General features: G+C 48.9%; 1 protein-coding gene across 1 annotated transcript in view; it reads left to right on the top strand.

Annotated features, from left to right (window-relative positions):
- Positions 1-25,388, top strand: part of XYLT1 (xylosyltransferase 1) — a gene marked incomplete at both ends in the record, with an annotated part of 299,012 nt that overhangs the window by 258,824 nt on the left and 14,800 nt on the right. Inside the window, 4 exon segments of the mRNA XM_080702416.1 lie at positions 1,463-1,543; positions 14,527-14,743; positions 17,541-17,717; positions 25,116-25,378. Of these exon segments, the coding sequence (XP_080558542.1) occupies positions 1,463-1,543; positions 14,527-14,743; positions 17,541-17,717; positions 25,116-25,378 (738 nt within the window).

Raw genomic sequence — 25,388 nt, 5'->3', positions numbered from 1 at the left:
GGCCCAGGGTGGGGGCATCGTGGAGCACATAGCTGGGGGGCAGAAGGAGCGGGGCAGGAGCACATAGCTGGGGGGCAGAAGGAGCAGGGCAAGGTACGCTTGCGGTGCACCGACTATGTGCCCCATATATTCACGGCACTACCCATTCCATGTGCATGCATGAAGGGCCTACTATGTGCTGGGCATGTTGAAATCCCAGCAGCCAGGGGAGGCCAGAGGAGGCCACCATTCAGACAGGCCAAATGGCTTATCTTGGGCACGCAGCTGACTTAAATATGCAGCTGGGTTCTCCTTCCAGAACCTTCTGCTTCTAGAGCCTAGGCATTGCTTTCTAAGGCTTCTCAAAAGTCTAGCCTCCGTCGCCTTGCCAGAGACATTCTCCCTTTCCACCTGCACCGTGTCTCCCAGTTTGAAACAATGGTTAACCCCTTCCTCCTAAGTAAAGCTCCCCGGCGGTAAAGGAGCTGTCACAGCAGCACCCTGTACCTGTTTGGGTTTATCCAGCGGAAGAGGCGACTGCATTCCTGGCAGATGGAGGCCCGTGTGACTGCCTTTTAAAACACTGTCACAGCTGTATGCACAAGCTGATTAGCTGTGACTACACCGCAAGTGCCGAGATTGATGGCGATAAATTTGGGATAACAATGCGGCGAACATGTCATCCACTCCTATAGCGATGCACGGTCTTTAAAGCTCTGTGTCTGCAGCTCTGGAGTCATGGAAGACTTGGCACCCATTCATTTCCCCCGAGCCATTCACTGCTCAGAGAGCATTGGAAGGAGTCAGTTCAAACTCCACTCACTTCATTCACTCATTCATTCATTCATTCATTCATTTAAAAAACATTAACACAGCTCCTACTTTGTGCCAGTGACGAACACATCCTTCTAGGTTCCCTCCTCACAGAGCTTATATTTTGACGTAATAAGTTCAAGTTCAGTGCTCTCTGGTAGTGATAAACCAGGGAAGGAAATGGGGAGATGGGCTAGAGTTGTGGGAGGGGAGGCAGATGCTACTGAAGGTTGAAGAGCCAGGAAAGACCTCGCTGAAGAGGTGACATTTGGAAGACCCGAGTGACAGAGAAGGCCAGTGATGGGAAGACGCAGGACTGACTTTGCCAGAGCAAAGGCCCTGAGGTCACCCCATATTGGCTTTAAGTTACACACTGAAGACTTTGTTTTCCAAGCCCAATGCTGGCACCAGAGGTTCCCCAAAACAGGTAGGATGCTGAATGGCCTCAAAGAGGTCCCAGTGCAAAGGAACACACGGAAGAGAAATGTACCAACAGCCCATGTTAACGTCATGTGCCAGGCCCAGGATGGGGACCTAAATCAGGCTGCATGGTCCAGATCAGGAAAGGCAGTTGAGCAGACCCGGTCTCTTTATCAAAAAAGGGAGCCAAGACCCCAGGTCTCCACGGCCCACAGAGGCCCCTGACTTTCCTCTCTGTTTGTTTCTTCAGGACCAATGACCAGCTGGTGGCGTTTCTCTCCCGATACCGAGACATGAATTTCTTGAAGTCACACGGCCGGGACAATGCAAGGTATCACCTCGACCCCTGCCCCTGTGTAAATCGGAAGTGGAAATCAGGGTGATGATTTGGGGCTGCCTTCCATTCTGTGGTTGGGGGGATGCAGCCAGGGACAAGTTGAGAATGGGAGAGGGTTCATATAAGATCCTAAGCATCCCTGCCGGCCAAGGGCAGACATGAAAAGAAGCTATCCTCACAGTGCTTTAAAAAGCCCTTGAGGTCTTTTTAAACATTATTTTCTCAAGCATCTTTATGAGTGTATCATCTCACAATGGTGACCTCTCCAGTGAGACAGCCATGGTCCGTTCCCATTTTATTGGTGGGAACACTGAGGCCCACCATCTAAGTGATAACAGGCCACTCATACAGTCAGACAACTATGCACCAGATATTGACCGGGTGCCAGGCAAGCGCCAGGCGGTGTTCTCGGGCTTAACGGCATCAACTCCTGACTCTCGAGGAATTTGCTTTCCAGTGGGAAAGAGTCTCATGCCAGGATGGAGGTGAATCGAGGCTCTGTCTCCACCCTGTGCCCTCCCCACTGCCCCCCGCCTTGCTGTCTAAGATAGCAACAGGAATTGGAGATCCCCCAGAACCCCAGCCAGGACTCCGCTCTCTCTCTCAATATCAGCAATTTCAAAACTAGCAGCTCTCGGGAGGTGGATCTTGAGCGCCCCCTGTAGGAAAGATCCAAGTTCTGCTGTCCAACCCAGCAGTTCCCAGGACCCTGTAGCTTGTCAGTGAGCTGTGTGGGCTTGGAGGTATGCAGTTGGTTTTGTTTTAATTCAGGTGTTTCATTTGAAAAACAATGGCCCCATTTAAAGGCGGCAGTATTTCTCAGATGTCTCTCTAGTCTTGAGAAGTCAATATTTTCTGAATCTTCTCCTGACAGAAATTACCTGTATCTTAGACAGAGCCCATCTTCACTAGATCACTCCCCGCCTGTCTCTCCTCCACACTTGGCCCCTGCTGGCATTACAGTTTGCAAGTCTATGCGTTAGATCTTCTCTGCCTTTGCTGGTGGGGGCTGTTGCTTGGCTAGCTCCGTGACTCAGTTTACCTAATCATCCCAAGGGCGCAGGGAAAGCTAGCAGTGAACTCCGTGCCCCAGGTTTTTGAAAAGTGATTTCAGAATTTTTGTGTTGTAACATTTTCCTAAATTTTGACTTTGATTTCATTTGTACCTAGTCTGCTGACAGCCACTCTTCCCTACAGCTAAAGGGAATCCCCAGACATGAAATTAGCACAGACCAGCAACACATTGAGGCCACCAAGGGTGGAGAAGCTGGCTATGAAGATAAGGAGAAGTAGATCCACTGTGTCATGGTCCTACTAAGCACCCATCACCCTGTTGGGTCCATTTCATAGAAAACATAATTTCATTCAGTGTGACCGTTAGAATCATTATCCTCACATTTGGGGAATGAAAGGAGCTACGGGAACTGGATAAGTTTCCCTGAGGTCACACCACTGATTAATTGCTGAATTTGAACCATCTCTTTCTGGCCCCAAGCTATTGAATCAAGGTAGGATGGGGCACAATTCCTTGGAAGTTAGTTATCAGAAGTCACCCCAATATTGGTGCCCCCTCCCTTAAGGAGAGTGTGAAAACCCTTCTTCTCTCCATCTGGGCCTATAGTAGGCAACTGGTGCCAGAAAGTTGTGTCATGGAAAAGTGTATCAACTCGTGTCTGAATGACTCTGATGTTACTGTCTGAATTACTCTGAATCTACTCTGATGTTACCGTCTCCGCCTGGGTGGTACTTACGGTCTACGCTTGTCTCCAGTCTCCGCCAGGAATTGGACAGATCACAGGTTAAAGCCAAAGACTTTGAGGTTTTGGATCCTGGTTGAAATTCTGATCTTCTGTGTCCTGCCTCTGTCGCCCTGGACAAGTAACTTAACCTCTCTTAGCCTTTTCTCTTACCTGTTCAGTGGAAATAACACTAGACCTAACACCGGTGGTGTTTTGGGGAGGATTCAATGAAATGCTGCCTATTAAAGCATTTGGCCCAATAAGTACTGATGATGATGACAGTAGTAGTGGTGATGGTGATGGTGGTGGTGGTGATGGTGATGGTGGTGATGATGGTGATGGTGGTAGTGGTGATGGTGATGGTGGTGATAGTGGTGATGATGATGGTGGTGATGATGATGGTGATGATATTGATGGTGATGGTGATGATGATGATGGTGGTGCTGATGATGGTGACAATGATGGTGGTGATGGTGATGATGATGATGTGATGATGATGGTGATGATATTGGTGGTGATGGTGATGATGATGGTGGCGGTGACAATGATGGTGGTAGTGATGGTAGTGATGATGATGGTGGTGATGATGGTGGTGATGATGATGGTGGTGATAATGATGGTGGTGATGATGGTGCTGATGGTGCTGATGTCATTGTCATGATAAACATAGAACAAAATTGGTGCTGGCAAGAGACAGACATGGGTAGTATATAGCCCATAGCCAAGCTTCTGCATATGTTTGCATTCTGCATAATCTGTATGCATCAGTAGGTGACAGGTGGCTCCCAAATGGCCCAAGGCTCACCCAAGCTTGCACCTGCCTCCAAACCCCAAACCCCACGGCTTTCTGTGCAGAACAGCTCACAAGTTCCACCAGGCACTCCTGAGTCCCCAGCCTGATTCTCTCATTTACATGAATTAGGTCAGTAATTTTTATAATTTAATAGTAAAATGAGCCAGTGTATAGTCATCATCTGCTGCTCCCTCCTCTCCCTGTGCTGAGTTTCCTCCTGCTACATGAACAACAGCCCATCTTCCACCACCCCGCCTGAGTGTGCAGAGCTGGGCCTGACTCAGTTCTGGTTCCCTCACTGATGGAGCGTTAGAAAGAACTCTGTTGGGGCAAAATAACAGAAACCCAGTTTGAACTAGCTTCAAGGTAAAGAAAGTTATCAAATCAGGGAACTAAGACATCAGTCTGACTTCAGGTAGGGCTGAATCAAGGAGCTCAAATGACATCCTCAAACCCAGACTCTCTCTTGGTTCTGTCATACGTTGGTTTAATTTTCTGACTCCAAGTGGTGACTGTGGGAAACCTAATAATTCACCTCATTTTACTGATAAAGAAGCAGAGGCTCAGAGAGATGAAGTAACCTGGTCCAGTTCACACCACTAGAGCAGGGCGGGTGTCCACAGAGGCCAAGCTCGTCGTGGCGGCAGAGCAAAGCCTTCTTGTGTTCCGGCCCTGCCTTCCTCCAGTGTGCTGGCCAACTTAGAAGCAGCCTCTCTGCTTCTCTGAGCTTCATTTTCTCCCTTTGTAAAACCGGAGCATCGGATGAAATGGTCTCCAAAGCCCCTTCCCGTTCTGATATTTCATTATTTCTGGAATAGCCCGTGTAAGAGAAACTGACAGAGGCAGAGAACTTGGTAGACAAAAAGATGAGCCAGGGCACAAGCAAGCCCGGGCACGAGGCAGGCCGCAGGGGGCCTCTGTTTTCGTTTCCACGTGGTGCCTAATGGCAATGTTGACCTTCTGTCCCCGGCTCCCGCCTCCAGCAGCCAATTTGGACTTCCGGCTCCCACTGCGCAGAGACGGTGTAAAGGCAAACTTGTATTCTAATAGCTGCCAAATTGGCCCTGGCTGTTCCTGTAATTAAATGAAGGGGAGTGTTGTGTTTACCATTTCTTCTCACTTTCCTCCAAAAATAAAGGAGGTAGATACTGTGAATGACAGGTAGCACAATTATCCTTTTCTTCCGGAGCCTCAGCGGGGCTAGCAGAAGGTAGGTGCCCTAAAGTTTCTGCTCAGCCTGAATGATGGTGTCTTTGCAGATGCCCCCAGGGCTGCTGGCCTCTGCTCTGGAGAAAGTTCTAAAAGCTCTGCAGTATGCTCCAGTCTCAGTGTGTGGGAAAAGGTCCCCCACAGGGAGATGAAAAGGGAAATCCATTCTCTTGGGAACACTAGGGCTTCTTTGGGGACATTTCCTGCCCTGTTCCATCTAATCTCCCTACCTCAGTTGGGGTCGCCAGGGCCCCAGCATGCAGCCCTAGGACGCAGGGTGGAGTAGAGGTTAGGAGCACGCACGCCAGAGTTCAGTGTCGCTCCAAAACGCTGGTCTTACACGCACCAGCTATGGGTTCGGCTGGTGCCTCTGTTTCTTCATGTTTATAAAACCCAGACAGCACCAGTGGGCTTGGTGTGGGTGAGTCTTTTCACTGATCACAGGAAGACACTGAGCTGGACACTTATGAGTACATGATTTCATTCCAACGTCACTTGACAGGTGTTAACTACATTTTAAAGATGAGTAAAACTGAGGTTTGGAGAGTTATTCTCACTCGCTCAAGGTCTTGTGACTAGTGAAAAGCAGAGCTGGGATTGAACCTGGTTCAGTTTGACTTCCAGGCACGGGATTGAAGCCAGGGGCGCTCCTCCACAGAACTGCATCCCCAGCCCTTTTTGTTTTTTATTTTGAGACAGGGTCTCCCCTAAGTTGCCCACGCTGGTCTCGAACTTGTGATCTTCTTGCCTCAGCCTCCTGAGTAGCTGGGGTTACAGGCCTGTTTGCCTCTGTGCTCAACTAGACATGGGTGTTTTTTTATCACCCCATGACCAGTGGCTACATTTGTGAGGCTTTGCGGTTTTAAATTCTTGGTATGTACAGATTAAAACTGCTAACTAGAAACCAATCTATTTTTAATATATGGGTGAGGACAGGTATTTTCTGTTTTCTAGAATTAGCCTTTCCCAAAGTCTGTTCGTAATAAACCAGTGATGCGCAATTCCTTGGGTTCATTTCTAACTGAGTAGACTATGAAAGTTAGAACTTGATCTTACATGTAGCAACAGACATTTACATAATTAGTCCATCTAGCCCAGGACTTTAGGAATATTATGCTTAGATTAAGGCACAGATTTTTTTAAAGCCACTATTTAAAGTTGGTTTAAGCCGGGCATGGTGGCACATGCCTTTAACCCCGATACCTGGGAGGCTGAGACAGAAGGATTGTAGACTCAAGGTCCACCTCAGCAAACTACCAAGATCCTATTTCAAAATTTAAAAAAAATAAAATTTAAAGGACTTGGGAAGGGGATGTAGCTCAAAGGTCAGATGTTCCTAGGTTCAATCCCCAGTACCAAACATGAATGGATGGATAGATAAATGGATGGATGGATGGATGGATGGAGAAATGGATGAATGAATGAATAAATAAATAAATAAAGTTGGCTTAGAAAAATAGCAAGCGATCTATCATATGGACATCCCAGAAAGCACAGAGCATAGGAGAGCCCGCGCTGAAGCCACAGCCAGGATCCATGTGCCAGCTCCAGCATGCACCACGCATGCGACCTTAGCTAAGTTATTTCCATTGTGTGTGTCTCCGTTTCCCCCTCTGAAAAAGTGGGAATAATAATAATAATAGCGCCGGCCTTGCAAAGTTGCTACAAGAATTAACGGTGCACGGATGTGCTCTCGAAACGGTTGAGTAGAGGGAGCTGAGGGTGAGTGGGGTGGAGAAGGAGGGAAGAGACTCTCCAGGGTGTAGACAAGTGAGCATAACTCTTGGAGCAGCCAGCATCCCCCATGCGGGAAGGCTAGACGGGTGGAGCTGGGAGAGGTTCCAGCCCAGGCCAGAAGGGGCTGCAGAACTCGCTCCCTTTACTCAGGTCCAGACCCCACCTGCTAACGGTGGCACTTCCCACTGGGCACCAGAAGAGCACAGAGCAGCTTCTGCAGCTCCCCTTCCCTGACACTGAGCTAATTCTCAAACCCAAACTTCCCCTGGTGTGTAAACAGGCAAACTGTGTAACTCAAGTTGGCAAATCCATGGGGAGCCCGGCCAGGAACCGCCTCCAGGCAGAGCTGCCTTTGGGATCTTCGGTGCCAACATCCTCCTGGAGAGACGGGCTCTCTCCCCGGCTGGCTTCAGCACCGTGGCTGACGGGAGCAGAACATTTGCCTCTTGACTCCAAGGGGGAAAGTAGATTGCACTTCTCTTTCACCTTCCTTAAACCTGAATGGGATGCCGACCGCTGTTGTGTGTACATTTTAATCCAACAATGGCTGCCATATCATGACTGCACTGAGCACCCACAGCCCACTGCGTGCACACACACACACACACACACACACACACACACACACACACACACCCTCCCTGGCTTGCTGGCTCAGGGGCCTTTTTGCCACTTTTTTTTTTTTCGATAATCTGTGCAGACGTTAAGCAATAGACTAGAAAGAAAATATGTTCCCAGCGTCAGCTCTGAGAAGTAGAGTATGATTATTTTCTTCTTCGCATTTTTAATATTTCAAGCCTTCCATGAAAGACACACATTATCATTAGAACAAGAGGTAGCGAGCATTGATTTTACAAACACATGAGATGTAGCTAGATGTCGTGGAGCATACCTGTAATTACCCGTAACCCCAGCACTTGGAGGCTAAGGCACAAGGATGGTAGGTTGGAGGCCAGACTTGGCTATTTATCAAGGTCCTCAGCAGCTTAGTGAGATCCTATTTCAAAATTTAAAAAATCAAGAAGTGCAGGGTATAGCTCAGAGGTAGAATGCCCCTGGGTTCAATCCCTAGTACAGAAAAAAGAGCATGAGATGTGCAATGCCAGTTAGCTTTCAACAGGCTTTTCAGCTCCTGAGAGTACGACAGACTTGGGAACTCATGCTCTGGGCCTCAGAGCCCAGGAACTCCAGGCCCCAGGGTTCAGGCCCCTGGCCCCAAATTTCCTCTTCACTTCTGTTTCTTCCCTCTTCAGACAGCACTTATGGATGAGCTGTTCCTTCTGCCAGCCAGGTCACAGCCCCCAGGGGTTGTCTGCTTCCAAGTGAGGTCATGCAGTTGGGCACCTCCCTGAGCTCCCTCAAACAGAAAGAGAGGCAGGGAGATGCCCATCTGATCCTTAAGCATATTCTCCGCACATAGGCAGATGTATCAAAGCAGCTCTCCAGAAGCTGGGCATGGTGGCACATGCCTATAATATAATCCTAGTACCTGGGAGGCTGACACAGGAGAATTACAGGTCTGAGGCTAATCCCAGCCACTTAGCAGAGGCCACCAGCAACTTAGTGAGACCTTGTTTCAAAATAAAAAATAAAATAGGGCTGGGACTCTAGCTCAGAGGCAGAATGCCCCTGGGTTTAATTCCTACTACTACTACTACTACTACTAATAATAATAATAATAATAATAAATATTATAATTATTATATAATTATATATTATTTAATAATTTATCTATTAATGATTATTATATTATATAATTATATACTACATCATATATAATTTTGATATATATATAATTATATATAGTACAATAATTTTTTTTAAAAGGAAAGCCTGCTCTCTGAAGCTGCTGAAAGTGTGACTGTCACGAGCCTCTTTGCCTCTCTGGCTACCGCAGAGTAGAGGGATGACAGCTGAGTCCTCCCTACTCAGGAGGACAGCCACGCTGAGCCAGGGAGAAATGGGCCAGCAGGGACCTTGCAGCCACCCGACCCAGAACCCAGTGAGCGGAATCCTCCCAGGCATGCAGCTCAGGATGCTGGGAGGGCTTTGTACTCCTGGTTCTCAGATAGAATCAGAAGGATGGCGGCGGCTCCTGTCACCTTCACCACCACAACCATGGGTGTTGCTTAACTAATGGCCGGAGATGGGGTCACTGTGGAGGCTGAGGTCTCTGTCCTTGGTGCTGAAGGACCTTTGCTTTTCAGGACAGACAGGGCTTCTCGTTAGCCCTAGAGCTGCTCTGCATGCTTCTCCACCAAGTCCCAGAAGAAAGAACAGCCGCGGGCATTTTAAAGTCCCATCTTGATGGAGAAAAACACTGATCCCATGGTTGCAGAGCGTTTACCATGTGCTAACAACCACCACGCTCTCTCCCCGCGTGGTCTCATAGGTCCCCAAAGGCCATCACACCTGCTCTCTGGGAGAGGCAAATTGTGATCACTATTTCCCTCAAGAGATACACAAGCAGCACATGATTAAGGATGCCTCAGAGAGCAGACACAGGGCTTGGACGGGGGACTCTGACTGCAGCGCCCACACCTGGCGCCCACATCAGACACCTGTAACTCGTGTGCCCGTGCACGTGGCTGGCCGACTTCATGCCTCATGGGTTTCGTGCTTTGTGTCATGACTTCATTTCTTAACTACAATGCAGAGGTTATATTTACACTCCAGGAGTAAGCTGGGCTCGGCAACAGATCACAGGACAGGAAAAGACAGAATACAGAATGTTTTTCCCTAGGCCATGTGATCTTGGATATATCATTCATTCTGCTGGGGCCTCTTGGTTTTGTTCATTTGTATGCCTTATTTTCATCCGTAGAATGTGTTATATTAGCTGATTGTTGTGTTAGCTTTCTGTCACTATAATAAAAATCTAGAAGATTGGCTTTAAAGTAGGAAACATTTCTTGTGGCTCATGGCTTTGGAGGTTTTAATCCATGGTTGTCTGGCACTATGGCTCTTGGGTCTGTGGCAGGGCAGAACCTATGGGATGTAGGCAGCTCACGTTACAGCAAACTGGCTCACCTCATGGTGGCCCAGAAGCAAGAGAGAGGAAGTGCTGAGTAGATTCCCAATGTCCTCTTCCAGATTAGTGACTTAATTTTCTTCCACAAGGCCCCACCTCCCAAAAGCTTCCACCAGTTCCCAATAACATTATCAGCTTCAGATGAAGCCTTCCACATGTGGGGACAGTTGCTCAGATCCCTCAGTGCTCGAATATACTGTGGAATCTAAGGGGCAGATTTCTTCCTTTTCGAACTCCTAATGGGACAAGACAGCTCTGGAATAATTTCACACTCAGCGAATATGCCAAGAATGTAGGCAGGGAACTCATGGGATGGAGAGGCTCCTTCATCCTCTGCCATTACAGACATTTCCAACGACCAGAGACAGTTTCCTCTCTGACCTCTTCTCCCGCAGAGGGGAATCAGGACTTCTCCCTCTGGTCTGATCAAGACCTTCTGACTGACTTACAGTCATGCTCCGTTGGTATATCTGCTCCCTGCGGCTCCCTACAGAGCCATCCTTAGCTGTGATCTGCCCCTTACTGTACTAATAGAGAAAGATGTCAGGAAGGTAAACTGCCCATTTCTTGGAGCCCAGGAAAGACAACTTACTGCAAATCATTTCATGTTGACATTGGGTAGCCCGTTCTGGAGACAAAGTCCTTCCAAGGTCATCAGAAAGCTTCTTCCAAAATCAGCAAGGCTTTCCTGACAGATCTCTCTTAGTTCTGGGAATTGTCTTTTGAAGGCAGCCAATGGTCTCAGATTATTCATTTCTGTCCCTTTGGAGGGACCCTCAGGAATGGGGTCCATGAAGACTGACAGAGTGATTAAGAGCCTGCACCGGGTTGGATTCGCTTAGACTTGGGTTCAAGCCCAAGACAGCTGTGCAGCTCTGGAGCAATTGCCTGACCTTGCTAAGATTCTGTCAAGCACATTAGAAAAATCTGGTACCTGATTAATTTCTGTGACTTCCCGATTGCCCAGTAGTTCCTGTGTATATTAGCCTGTATTGAGCACCTGTGGCATGTCATCCAGCATGATTCTAGGCATCAGGGATCCCAAAGTGAGCACAAATAGACTTAAAATATCTGTCACCTTAGGACTTATGTCCAGTAAGTAGAAATAGACCATACACCAAATAAAGACCTTCTATAATTATATTAGAAAGTCATTAAGTGCTATAGATAAGAATAAAGCAGGAAGAGAAGATCAAAGATAACTAGGATGGGAGAGAGAGGTCCCCATTATGTAAACAAAAGTGGAAGGGCCATCGCTAAGTGAAGGCACTTATCAAACACAAGGCCCTTTGAGCAGCAATCACCAGCACATTTGGTTTGAGGAAGCCGCCAGGCATCCTGGTTCTCATCTTACATGTGGAAGCAGGACTAGCACCTAGCTCTGTCAAGTGTCTGTTCTGCTGTGGCAACCCCTGGTCCTCTGGTTGCCCAGTGTAACCATGGCAATAGGAAATGAATCAGGGAAGAGAGCATCATTAATCCCCTTCTGTGTACTGGGCCTCTTGCTACATACCTGGGCTTCATTTCTCCTGGGAGTTGAGCGGCATCTGAACACAGACACACCCAGGTATGTCTTTTCTGCCTTACCTCACTTCCAATGTCACCTCTTCAAGCTCTGGTGAATGTACAGGGCGGGAGGTGGTGATGGCAAATCCCAAGCCAAACAGATGATTCCTCTTTCCTTATTGATACCCAGACTCAACCTCCCTCACCTCCTCCCAGGCCAAAGCCAAGTCCTTGGTATCCCTGTGACCCCAGAAACTTTTCTGGGACCTGGAGAATTGGTTGTGTCTATTTACTCGTCATTAACCAAAGCACATATTTGCAGCATATCCGATTTTGAATTCAGTAAATAGAGAGACCAATCTCCCGCTGCCATGAATATTTCATTTTAAAGATGACTGCATAAATATTGCATCAGAATATTATGGCCTGAGACATCACATTAAAATTGCAAGACGATGCTATTATCCCATATAATGGAACATGAAATTAAAAAGCTAGTCCATGGAAGGAAAAAAAATGGTAGTCCCTTCACCTACATCTCTCTTCTTTCTTCTATCTCTCTCTGTCTATCCACCTCCTTCTCTCTTTCAGTATGGTTTCTACATAAATTTTCATATAAGTTACCTAAAATTTAAAGCCATAAGAATGGTTATATGCACCAACTGGATATTAGTGCAAAACTAGCACTAGCCAGAGTTGTGGTAAGATTTTATATCTCTAAACTTCAGCTCAACTATGTCCCCAGGGGATGATACTTTGACTGTAGTGAACACCTGTCACCAAGCCCCTTCCCAAAAAGAACGTGACTTAGATCATGAGCTCAGATTCTGCCTGTGGAAAAGTGCATTAGGGAAGAACAGGACCGAGCATGTTGGACCCCGGTCTTCTGGTGGTTTCTACCCTTGTATGTGTCATTGGAAAAGTTTTCAGCCTTCTTTGGGTTCCTCCATATACACATGTAATAGAATACCTGCCCCACACTCCCTCCCTAGATATAACAGAGTGACTTGTAGAACGTCACAGCTGTAATTTAGACTAGAGCCCTATGGGCAGGATTCAGCTGAGAGATATGTTTCATTTATCCCAGAAAACATTTTCCTAAAGAAATTTAAAAACGTGCATTCCCTACCTTTCTGTGGTCAGAATCACCGCTCTTTGGTATCTTATACACAGGCTGTGTTCTCTCTCTGACCCAGTAGGCATTTAACTTGAGACCTGGACCTAGCCCACTTTGCAGTTGTGCTAAGAGGGAAGCTGAAACCCAGGGGGGATCCCTCACTTCTCAGAGTCACCCGGCTGTGGGACAGCCTTTTGGACCAATATCAAAATCTTGGCTAGAGGCCACGTGTGATGGTGGCCTATGGTGTCAGGAAGCATTTTTACCAAAGCAGTACTGATAAAGGCTTGGGAAATCCAGATTCCCAGATGGACCTGTGCAAGGCTCAGCAGTTAGAGGAGAAGAGAGCTCTGGAGCAGGAGATCTCCCAGCGGGATAACCTGTCCACAGAAATGGGAGATGACTGGGCCCAGTGCTAACCCGGTGCACAGTAGGTGCACAGAGAACATGCAATGATGAGCTGGGAGTTGTGGCTTCATCCACCCTCCCACAACCCATGTCACTGGCTCTGTGGTCCCAAGGAGCTTTGGCTTCTGCACTTACCTGTCCCGCACAATCCCACCTGAGCAATTAGACAGACATGTACTTACCGGAGCAGAAGGTATTCACCTGGAGACTCATGGGAGAACTCAGGGCAGCTTGGGTGGGAAGCTAATTATATCTTCATTTTCTCCAAATTCAAACAGAAATCTAGCTGAATATAGATACCAAACTATGGGAGTACTACAGTTATTGAATTTGTCACCAATAACAATCACAATTATTTTCTTTCTTTCTTTCTTTCCTTCTTTTTCTTTATTTCTTTCTTTCAATCTTCATTTCTTTTCTTTCTTTCCTTTCTTCTTCTAACTGGTGCTGGGGATTGAACCCAGGGGCATTCTAAGCTACACCCCACCCATTTTTGTGTTTTTTTCTTTTTGTTTGTTTTTGTTTTGTTTTGTTTTTTGTTCTTCTGGTAGTGGGGACTGAATCCAGGGACATTCTACCTCCAAGTTGCACCCCCAACCCAATTTCTTTTTCTTTTCTCATTTCACAGCAGAGTCTCTCTAAGTTGCTGAAGCTGGCCTCAAACCTGCGATTCTCCTGTCTCAGCCTCCCAAGCACTGGGATCACAGACGTGAGCCACCACACCGGGCTCACAGTCACCTATTTTTATTCACATTATAGCTGGTGCACATCCCTTTCAACATCATTATGCTTGCTACAGCTTCAAAATTTCACAGTAGTTAGGCTGGGGATTTAGCTCAGTGGGAGAGCCCTGGGTTCCAATTCCCAGCACCAATAAAACAAACAAACAGTAGTGATTAGACCTGTCATCACTTAATACAGTGATAGACACAGGCAACATCATAAAGCTGATATTTTTTCAAAGTATTTTGTAACCCTCTCTATAACGGGTCAATTGAGAAGCACATGTGGGCTGGGGTATAGCTCAGGAGTGGACAGCTTGAATTTAAGAGCACTGTTCTAAGATTCTAAGATGAGGACCCCTTGGCTGTATCCACCAACCTACCAAGGCAGCCAGGGGACAAAAAGTGTCTTTGGAAAGTGCTCCGGAGAGGAAGTAGCTGTAGGAAGCAATCACTGCCATCTGACAGGGCTGGGTAAGTCCCCTGTTCTATCTATGCCCCGGTGGCCTCATCTCTAATATAACAATCTCTAGCCATAGTGCCTCCCTGTCAGGACAGAGGACCTGGTGCAGACCTGGAATGCCTGGCTCAGTTCCTGCATGAAATAGGTCCTCAATAAAGGTCGTTGCTATGATAGTGTCATTTTGTGTGGGCTCTGGGTAGAGTCCCCTCTTTCAGGCCACCTTTGGGCTCAGGGATGCCTTGTGCCACCCAGGTTCATCCGGAAACAAGGCCTGGACCGGCTCTTCCTGGAGTGTGACACTCACATGTGGCGCCTGGGGGACCGGCGGATCCCGGAGGGTATAGCCGTCGATGGAGGCTCCGACTGGTTCCTGCTGAACCGGAAGTTTGTGGAATATGTGACGTTCTCTGCGGATGACCTGGTGACCAAGATGAAACAATTCTATGCCTACACCCTGCTTCCTGCGGAGGTGAGTCCCGGGGAGATCTCCCGGGGAGCGGTAGGGGCTCGCCCTGAACTTTGGAGGGGCTCAAGTTGGGACAAAGTGGTGTGGGGTCCACCTGGATGATCCTCTAATATCCAGCTAAAGTTGGAATGGTGTGTCAGCCCCCAGAAACCTGGCTGCGATGGAGAGGCCTCTGGTCTCCCTCCAGTCTGTGTGAAGGCTATACAGAAGAGACACACAGCACCCCAACAACAACCTGTATGGTGCCTTCGTGTAAGTTTTAAAAGGCCCCCAGCTCTTGATGGTTATCATATCATCCCAATATACTAATTCTGTCAGAACAAGATACATGGCTGCCATTTTCTAGAAAAACATTAGAAAAAAATAACTATAAACCTCTGATACCTCCCATGTTGATGGCATACACCTCTCCCACATAATTTTGCAGCTTATAACCTGCACAACTGGATGTGCTGACCCTCTCGAGGTATACACACATCAACTTTTGACAGATCTCTAGAGTCATCAACCATTTCATGGACCACCTTTTCCACACCAAGAATCTCTTTTCTCATTTGAACATGGTTCTGTCCTTTCTGATAGAAAATACTGTCGGCTTCCTTAATCACACTCCAGAAATCCAAAAGATCCAAGAGACAGCCAGCCAGTCACTCCTACAGTAGCCCTCCTCGTTGTCACCCACTTGTAGACAAATGCTTTAGCCTCAGCCTCCATCCTTGGGAAGATCTGAAAAGCTCCAGGGTGCCTGAACCCACTTTTCAGGCCACAGGGTGGGGAACTCCACTGTATAAGATTGCAGACCATGCTAAAGGCTAGCCCTTGGTCAGGACCCAGCTCTAAAATATCACCATCAACATGCTGGCAGTCTTCTTTATAGATCTGGCTCAAAGCTTCTAGATTCATCTCTGTGGCCTCCCATTCACTTTTCTTCTAATTCTCAACTTCAGGAAGGCCCATAGCTATTTCCACATCTACAGAGTGTATGACATGTCTCATGAGTCATCCACCATTCCTCCCTGGCTAGGTCCCCAACTCTGCCACACAGACTGGGTCTTCCTGCAGACAGCACATTTCACTGGAGGATTCCCATGTCTCTCACCAGTGTCCAAGGCAGTGCCCAGGTCCAGGGAGGGCTGACTGCCCATGTCACTCCAGGGGGACAATGAGCTTGTCATCTCTGGGCTAGGTTTTGCTATTCTGCACACATGTTAAGTAATCAGCTTTTAATCCTGCTTTGTGAAAATCACCTTTTCTCACAGTGCTGATAACCTCCTCATCCATTATCTTGCAGAGGATTTCTGCATCGTTATGAAAGGACAGAGGGCAATCGGTAATGGGGTTCTTTACCCCACTGCCTGATGGAAAATAGGCACCTCTGTGGGCACATTGTAGACAGTTCAGGCTGAGATCCAGGTTCTCTGGTAGTCAGGAGCCTCACAAGGGGGACAATAGGGAGCAGGGGGTGGAGCCTCACTTGCCACCCGCCCACTGAGAAGTTCTCTGGGAATTGGGTTTATTTCGTGGAGATGCCCATCCCACTGCTACAGGAAAAGCTCCTCCAGGTGCATTGTCTCTTCCTCTGTACAGCAAAGAAAACTATCAAGAACCTCAACTGAGAGCCAACAGAGTGGGAGAAGATTTCTGCCAGCTACTCTTTCGATAGAGGGTTAATATCTAGAATATACAGAGAACTCGAGAAACTCAGCACTAAGAAAGCAAATGACCCAATCAAAAAATGGGCAACTGAATTAAATATACACTTCACAATGGAAGAAATTCAAATGGGCAAAAAATGCATGAAAAATGCTCAACATCGTTAGCAATCTTTCTCCCATCCCAATACACAAACACACACAAACCCAGGTCTACTAACCCCCACTTCTTCCATTCCTGCATCTGTGCCTTGCCCTCCTTTTCCCCCGACACCTCCTGGGGACTGGTTTAGAAGAAATCTGAAGGCTGTGCCAATAAATTTGTAGCAGGCAGATGCATCCCCCAACAGTTTCCTTTAGGGAGCAGAGAACAGGGGAAATGTATTCTCCTGGTTCCTGGGATTGCTGTAAGTTGTGTTGAAATAGAAATTTCTCTCTTTCTCCCCCACCCTCCGCTCTCTCAAGGCTTCAGCAGCTCCAAACACCCTGTCTGCTGTCTGATCTCTGATTTCACTCCAAACGCTGCCTCTTTCTCGGGTTCTTGGAGAGGTGGGCCAAGAGTTCTAGAATTAAACAGAAGTAATGTACCCGGTTCAGCACCACGGACAGAGGCACCCGCCCTTCCCTGACTTGTAGCCATGGCTTGGTGCAGACCAGGAGTCTGGCTTCCCTGGTCCAGGGGGTGCAATTCCAGTACACATGAGTCATTGGCACCAAGGTATCTCATGCCTAAACCCCATTGGTTTCAGACCTGGCTCTTTTAGCCCAAGGTTTCCTGAAAACTTGTCCCCATGTTGGCCTCTGGTCCCCATGTGTTGATGTCCCCTGAGAGTTTTTCCTGTCTTCTGAGTAGACTGAAGATGCCCTGGGTGATGATATGTCTTGAAATAAGATTCTAGACACTTGGGGGAGGCATCATTCTGAGAGGTAGGTTTCTAGGTAGAAATAAGCCACTCTGACAAAGCATCTCACCGCACCCGGAGCTGATAGAAATGGCAGCCCACCCCACTTGCCTGTGGCGGGAGCAGACAAATCTCAGGAGAGGTCCTCTGAAATTGGTCGTTTTGAGGAGGGACCCTCACAGTCCCCCTGGTGCAACTGGGGGAGGCTGGGAGAGGTCTCAGGCTCGGCCCCTCTCTCCCCTGCAGTCTTTCTTCCACACGGTGCTGGAGAACAGTCCCCACTGCGACACCATGGTGGACAACAACCTGCGCATCACCAACTGGAACCGTAAGCTGGGCTGCAAGTGCCAGTACAAGCACATCGTGGACTGGTGCGGCTGCTCCCCCAACGACTTCAAGCCGCAGGACTTCCACCGCTTCCAGGTGAGTCCCTGAACACGCCTTCCCCACGGACCTCTGCGGGCTCCCAGGGCCGGACCTGCTGGTCCCTGTACCTCTCGATGCCCAGTCCCTGATGTTGATAGCAATAGTAACAACATCAGACCCAACACCGATTGATCATTTCTTCCATGCCAGGGTTGTTTGAACCATTTTGTCTTGTAATAGGTGAGCTCTTGTTCTTATCATTCCACCTTTGAGGAACTTAGGCATAGAACGGTCACAGTCTTATTCAAGTTCCCATCACCCAAAGCATCTGTTTCCAGGGACCATCCTCATCCTCTCCCCTCTACTGCTTTTCAAGCAGAATCCTCTGAAAGAGTCATTAAAAATGTATTTCTGGGGCCGGGCGTGGTGGCGCACACTTGTAATCCCCGCAGTTGGGAGGCAGAGACAGGAGGATCGCGCAGGTTCGAAGCCAGCCGCGTGCGCTGGCTTAGGAGACCCTGTTTCCAAATAAAAATGTAAAAATGGGTCTGTGAGTGTAGCCCGGAAGTAGAAGGGCTTCTAGGAACCCCAGTACCACCAAAAAAAAAAAATGTATTTCTGGGCTGGACGTGGTGGTGCATGCTTGTAATCCCAGTGCTTGGGAGGCTGAGACAGGAGGATCACACAGGTTTGAAGCCAGCCTCAGCTACTTGGTAAGGCTCTTAGCAACTTAGTGAGACCCTTTTTCCAAATAATGTATAAAATAGGTCTGGGAATAAAACCCAGGGTAGAAAAGCCCCTGAATTCCATCCCCAATACCACAAATAAATAAATATAAATAAATTTATATTTAGTGCACACTTGTAATCCCAGCATTCAGGAGGCTGAGACAGGAGGATCGTGGCTCACGGACAGCCTCAGGTACTTAATGAGGTCCTTTGCAACTCAGTGAAACCCTGTTTCAAAATAAAGAATAAAAAATAAATAGGGCTGTGGTGTAGCTCAGAGGTAGAATGCCCCCGGCTTTTATCCCCAGTACTGCAAAAAAAAAAAAAGTGCTTCTGCTGGGCATGGTGGCACACACCTGTAATCCCAGTACTTGGAAGACTGAGACAGGAGGATCGCAGGTTTGAGGTCAGTCTCAGCAATTTATCAAAACCCTGAGCAAATTGATGAGCCCCTATTTCAAAATAAAAAACTGCAATAGGGCTGGGGGTGTGACTTGGAGGTGCAGTGCCCCTGAGTTCAATCATCAGAACAAAACGAAACAAACCCAAGGACGTTTGTTAAGTACAAATACATCCAGGACAGAACTTTTCAAAGCCTCCGGCACTCTCGACATTGTGGCTGGGTCTTCTGTGTTTGGGGGACCATCCAGGACAATGCAGGATGTTCAGCGGCAGCCCCAGCTTCCCCCCACTAGAGACCAAAAGCAGCTTCCAGCTGTGCCAACCAAAAATGCCTCCAAATGCTAGAAAGCTCTAAATGTCCCCTGGGAGTAAACTCACCCCTGCCCTAGAACCGCAGATCTCCAGCGGGGTCCAGAAATGTGTATCTTCGTTGTATTACACTCTGAAAACAATCTAATGTGCAGCCAGGTTTGGAAACCGCCGCGCTCTGTGAACTCAAGGGGTAACAAGAGGCAGAAACGTTATTACCTTCACAGCTGTCTCCGCGCAGCCTAGCAATTTGCAGTTCTGCAGACAGCAGAGGCAGGAGGCTGGTAAAAGCTCATCTGCCTGCCCTGAGACCTGAGGCTACTGCAGCTCCCAGGTCCTGCCCAGGACGGTGGCCTCTTCTTGTCCACAGCTCTGTTCCCTCCACACCAGTATGGTGAGCTTCCCCTCCTTGCCCCCTTGCCACACGCAGGCCGGAACTTCAGACTGTATAAAAAGAGCACCGAGAAATGTTTAACCACATCAGACAGGTCCCTAGAGCCAGCACATGGAGATGGAGTGTGCCTCCCAACCAGCTGGTGTGGACGGAGAATGAGGATGACCACCGCAGCAGTGCCCGGCTGATAACCCAGCCAAGCGCCCATCCCTCACTCTGGCATGTAAGCAAAACGCCCAGCGAAGACACATACCGCCCGTATGGAGCACCAAACCTCCTCGCCTGGCAGGGCAGCGCTGGCCCGCAGAATACCACCAGAGAGCTTACTCAAAACGCTCAGCCTGCTCCGCACCTGCCAAGCCCAGGGCCAATGGGGACCTCTAGCCAGACACGGGGATGTATGTCATCTCAGGACTTGGGAGGCTGAGGCAGGAGAATGCAGGTTCGAGGCCATCCTCAGCAACTTAGTGGGACTCTGTTTTCCTGTTTCTAAAGAAAAAAAAAGCAGGCTGCGGGTGTAGCTCAGAGGTATGAAATCCACCCAGGCGAGTGATTCTGCAGACAATGGCTTCTCAAAACTGGATGCCATCTCTGCCGGGCACGGGAAAGCAGAGGTACAGAGGGGTTAGGTTTACTTTCCCATGACCACACAGCTAGGGAATCTGGCTGGGCCGTGGGCGGGGTGTCCTACGCTGATATTTCTTGTTCCGGACTGGACCTTTCCATCAGCTGCCCCTGCCACCCTGGCTTGGTGCCCAGGCAGGCACAGAGTACATGGCAGCTTTCATTTTATCCTCTGGATTCTGTCAAAGCCTCACCCACCATCTTTTTTTTTTTTTTTTTTTTTTTTTTTTTGGTGGTACTGGGGTTCCTGGAAGCCCTTCTACCTCTGGGATACACTCCCACGGGCTACACTCCTAGACCTATTTTTTAACTTTTTTATGTGGAAACAGGGTCTCTTAAGCCAGGGAGGCTGGCTCCGAACCAGCCTGATCCTCCTGTCTCCGCCTCCCAAGCGCGGGGATTACAAGCGTGCGCCACCACGCCCGGCCTCACCCACCATCTTTAGCTGCCTGATGGGTAAGGCTTCGCTCTGGCCAGCTTTTGGCAGCAGATTGAGAGCTCTTCAAAGATTCCCGCAAACCCGTGTTAATTTAGGTGAGAACTTGGGTGATATTTCGGCTCCCTGTTGTCCAAGAAGAGAGAGGGCCACAGGGGGGACGTCTGACCTATTCGAAAGAAGACATAAAGCCAATGAAGGTCCTTGCAGATGGCCAGTGGCCACCCTCGTTGAGAGGGCCCCTGGTCACTTAGCGCAGGCGCCCAGGGCCTCCACGTGGCGGCTTCTCCCAGGCTGCTCCCCGGCCGGCACCAGCATTTGTATTCCAGGCCCAGCTCCCGGGGACACTGTGGTCTCTGATAAAGCCTGGCTCGCTCAGAGACCGCGGCCTGTGCTTGGAACACTTTCTTTCACAGTAAACAAAGATCAAGAATATCCTCTAACGTCTAGCGTCAAGAAACAGCTGCCTGTAAGGAACACAGAGTTCTTGTTCAAAGAACTCCAAGGAAAGGAAAGATAAATATAGAAACGTGCCCTTTTCAAAGATCAGGCTGTGGCCGGAGAGTGGCAGGCAGGGAAAGGAGGCTGTCCTGCCACGGAGGCTGGTCCCCTGCCCCAGGACTGAAGACTCACGGGCCCCCACATACACAGGCACCTGTTAGCAAGCTGAGATGGTGCTGATAACATCACCTGGCCGCGGCGGCTCGGAGCCTGTGCTAATGAACCACGGTGTTATCTCCATCTTAAGGATGAGGAAGCTAAGACCCCGAGGGGTTGGACGATTTGCTCAAAGACACTCAACTCTAAAAAGTGGCAGGGCACTTTTTGTTTTCCTTTGGTACTGTAATTGACTCCAGGAGCATTCTACCGCCGACCTACACCCCCAGCTCTATTTTATTTTATTTTTATTTTTGAGACAGGTTTTCACTAGGTTCCTGAAAGTCTCCCTACTTGCTGAGGCTGGCCTCAAACCTGTGATCCTCCTGTCTCAGGCTCCCAAGATCACAGGTGTGCACCATCACACCCGGCTGTAGCAGAGGATTTGAACTCAGGCTGCCCAGGCCCATTCGGCACCATTGAGAAGAAACCAATCTGACCCCTCCACCAAGAGACAGGGTCCCGGGGCCCATGAAGCAGGGGGCGATGGACCGTCTAGAATAATGCCAAAGCTGTCTATTTCCAGGGACAGCCCGTTTGCTCAGTCAGCAGGATGTTAGAGCGATGCGGTAGAGAGCTCGGACGTGGGAGTCATCAGGTGTGGGTGCGAAATGCAGAGCTGCGCACTCAGCTTCCCCGTCTGAGCTCAGCATCCTCACCTGTAAGATGGAATAATAAGCCGGGCCCAGTTGTTGGGGGATTCGAAGCGATGACCCAGACACGGCACCCCACACAGAGGATGTGCTTAGTAGTTATTATCGCCATTATTGCTGCTATTAATCCACAGCACTGCAAACTGCTGCACCCAAATCGAGGCCCTTAATAGCAGCCAGGCCGTGATAAGCTCCTCAGGGGACGCAGCTGTTTTATTTGTTTCTGCAGTCCTAGAGCAAGGGTCAGCGCGCCAGAACCGCGAGGCCCGAGCCAGCCCCGCCGGCTTTTGTAGACGGAGCTCCTTCGCTGGAAGCAGGCCGCGGCCCTTCATATTCTATTTGCCTACGGCAGTTTTCACGCTGCAAAAGCAGAGTCCAGTGGTTCTGAAGCTGCGAGCATTCACGGTCCGCCCCTTTACTGGAAACGTTTGTAAATCCCTGCCCCAGAAATGACGTCAGCTCCCTTGGAGGGCAGGTGCCCTGAATTCTCTCTCTTCAGCCCGCGATCCTGGGGCTCAGCCTGGCCATCGCTTTCTGTGTGTCTTTGGATAAGAACCTCCCCCTCTCTGGGCCCGTTTCCTAGAACCAGTTGTCCTCAGCCTCCACGCTCCATCACAACCACTTGGGAATTTTTATTCTTTCGGATACACATTTCCGAGCTTCCCCTCCCCCCTTAGAATCTGACTCAGCAGGTCTTAGGACAGACCTTAAAATCTGAATTTTTATTTTATTTTTTTATTATTTCTGGTACTCGGTATTGAACCCAGGAGTGTTCTGCCTCGGAACTACACCCTACACTCCAAGCCCCTTTTAATTTAAATTTCATCTAATTAATTAAGTAATTAACTGATATTGGGGGCTGGACCAGAGGTATTCTACCTCTGAGCTACACCCCCGGCCCTATTTTCTTATTTATTTATTTTATATTGAAACAAAGTCTCACTAAGGTGCCGAGAGTCTCTCTAAATTGCTGAGGCTGGTCTTGAACCTGTGATCCTCCTGTCTCAGCCTCCCAAGTACTGGGATTACAGGCATGCACCACCATGCCTGAGTTCTTGAGTTTTTCAAAGCTCCTGGGATGGCTCTGGGGTGCATCCACCTCTACCATCTCTTACATTGTCCTCAAACCTTAGTAATAAATCCCTGGAAATCCCAATAAAGCCCCAGATCTCTAGGCCTCATCCCCAGAGATCCGGATCAGTAACTGAAGTTTATTGCTGGTGAGTTCCCAGAGTGGTCAAAATACCAGGGAGGCACTAGGGAGTGGCGGGGACTGTGGTGAACGGAGGAGCCCGTGTTCCGTCTAGAGGGAGAGCAGCTCTCACCTTTCCCCAGTTGTTACCACAGCGAAGTGTGTGCCCGGGGCTGCCAGCTCTACTGCTGATGGAAGGAAAGCCAGTCATTATTCTACAGATATTCCCCTTTTAAAATGTTGCCAGTTAATTCAATTTTAAAATGTCCTGCTGGCCAACTAAAACATATCTGCAGGCTGTATTTGCCAGAGATGACTAGGCTGTGACCTTTGCTAAGTGATTTCTGAGTGGCAGTCAAACTATGAACATCAGTTTTTATTTAATAGCCATTCAAATGTTGAGAATCAAATGTCTGTCATTGTGTGCACGAGTGTGTGTGTGTGTGCACGAGTGTGTGTGTGTGTGTGTGTGTGCACACGTGTGTGTGTGTGTGCACGTGTGTGTGTGTGTTACTAAGATTGAACCCAGGAACGTTCTACCTCCAAACAACACCTCCAGATCTTTTTTATTTTTTATTTGGAAACGAGATCTCTGTAGGTTGTTGAGAGTCTCCATAGGTTGCTGAGTCTGGCCTCAAACCTGTAATCCTCCTTCCTTAGCCTCCTGAGTACTGGGATGACAGGCATGGACCCCCACGCTCAGCTCCTTCACCACCTTCAATACCTTACAGATATTCGCCCATTCAGCCCTCCTTGCTCCCTCAATCTTTTTTTAACCTTTTTTTTTAATCTTATGATTATTATTCAGTCGTGTGAATTAGACAAAGCGGTGGATTTCGCTGGCCATTTCCACACACGGACACACCTCACTCGGCTCATCACCACCTCACAGCTGCCCTTCCCTGTCCCTTCCCCTCCTTCTGGCCCTCTTCTCCTTTCTGAAGACGTATACTCCACGCTGAGCTTCGTGAGTCTGGCTAATTTCTTGACGTGATCTCCAGTTCCATCCATTTTCTTGTACATGACATTTCCTTCTTCTTTCTGGCTGCATCGATGGACCACATTTTTTTTACCCATCGGTCTGTTAGCGGGCGCCTGGGCCGATCGCACATCGTGTCCATCGTGAACAGTGAGTGCCACAGTAATCGTGGCCGCGCAGGCCTCTCTCGCCCGCCGGCTTCATCTCCTCCGGGTGTGTACCAGGCGTGGGATAGCCGGTCACACGGTCGCTCTATTTTTAGCTGGTTTTTAGAAACCCTCGGGCTGCTTTTCCGTAAGGGCTGTACTGATTGACATTCCCACCGACAGTGCGTGAGGGCTCCTCGTTCTCCACCGCCTCGCTCGCGCTGGGTGTTGTGTGTCTGTTTATAGGGCCATTCTCTGTAGAATCTCAATGAAGCTTTGATTTGCATTTGCTCATCTGATTGGCCAGTCATCCTTCTTCCTTTGAGAAGTGTCTGCTCAGATCCTTTGCCCTGGTATCGATTGGCTGTGTCTTCTTTTGTTGTTACCACTTAACTTCTTCTGGTTCTTTATATATTCTGAGTATTAATCCTCTGTCAGATGAGTGGCTGGCATGGATTTTCTCCCATTCTGTGATTTTCTCCCATTCTGCTCTTTCTTCACACTGTTCATTGTTTCCTTTGCTGTGCACAAGTGTTTTAATTTGATGTGATTCTATCGGCCAATTCTTGTTTTCATTTCCTGAGCTCTCGGAGTCTTGTTTAGGAAATCAGTCCCAGGGCCGATATCTCCAAGTGTTCCTGCCATGTTCTCCTGTTTGAAAGTTTCAGGTCTCACCTGAAGGCCCTGGATCCACGTGGAGCTGATTTCTGTGCAGGCAGAGAGAGTGGGGTCTAGTTTCGATCTTCACCATGCCAGGTTCTAGTTTCCCCCACACCTCGACACCCTCAGTCTAACCCATTTTACAGATGAGGAAGCTGAGAGCCGAGAGGGCGGAAGGCTAGGGGCTGGAGTCTGGACCAGACAGGCGGGGGGATGCGCTGTGAACATCTCCCCACCGCTTGCTGACGCCCCTCTTTTCTAATCTCCGAGCACAGCAGACAGCCCGGCCCACCTTCTTTGCCCGCAAGTTCGAAGCTGTAGTCAATCAGGAAATCATCGGGCAGCTGGACTACTACCTATACGGGAACTACCCCGCGGGCACCCCGGGCCTGCGCGCCTACTGGGAGAACGTCTACGAGGAGCCGGACGGCATCCACAGCCTGGGTGACGTGGCGCTCACGCTGTACCACTCCTTCGCCCGCCTGGGGCTGCGCAGGGCGGAGTCCTCGCTCCACACGGATGCTGAGAACAGCTGCAGGTGAGCGGAT

This window comes from Muscardinus avellanarius (genome assembly GCF_963383645.1).
Source record: "Muscardinus avellanarius genome assembly, chromosome: 10".
In the NCBI taxonomy this organism is placed as follows: domain Eukaryota; kingdom Metazoa; phylum Chordata; class Mammalia; order Rodentia; family Gliridae; genus Muscardinus; species Muscardinus avellanarius.
The sequence above is the reverse complement of the archived record's forward strand: the minus strand, read 5'-3'. Positions and strand labels throughout refer to the sequence as shown.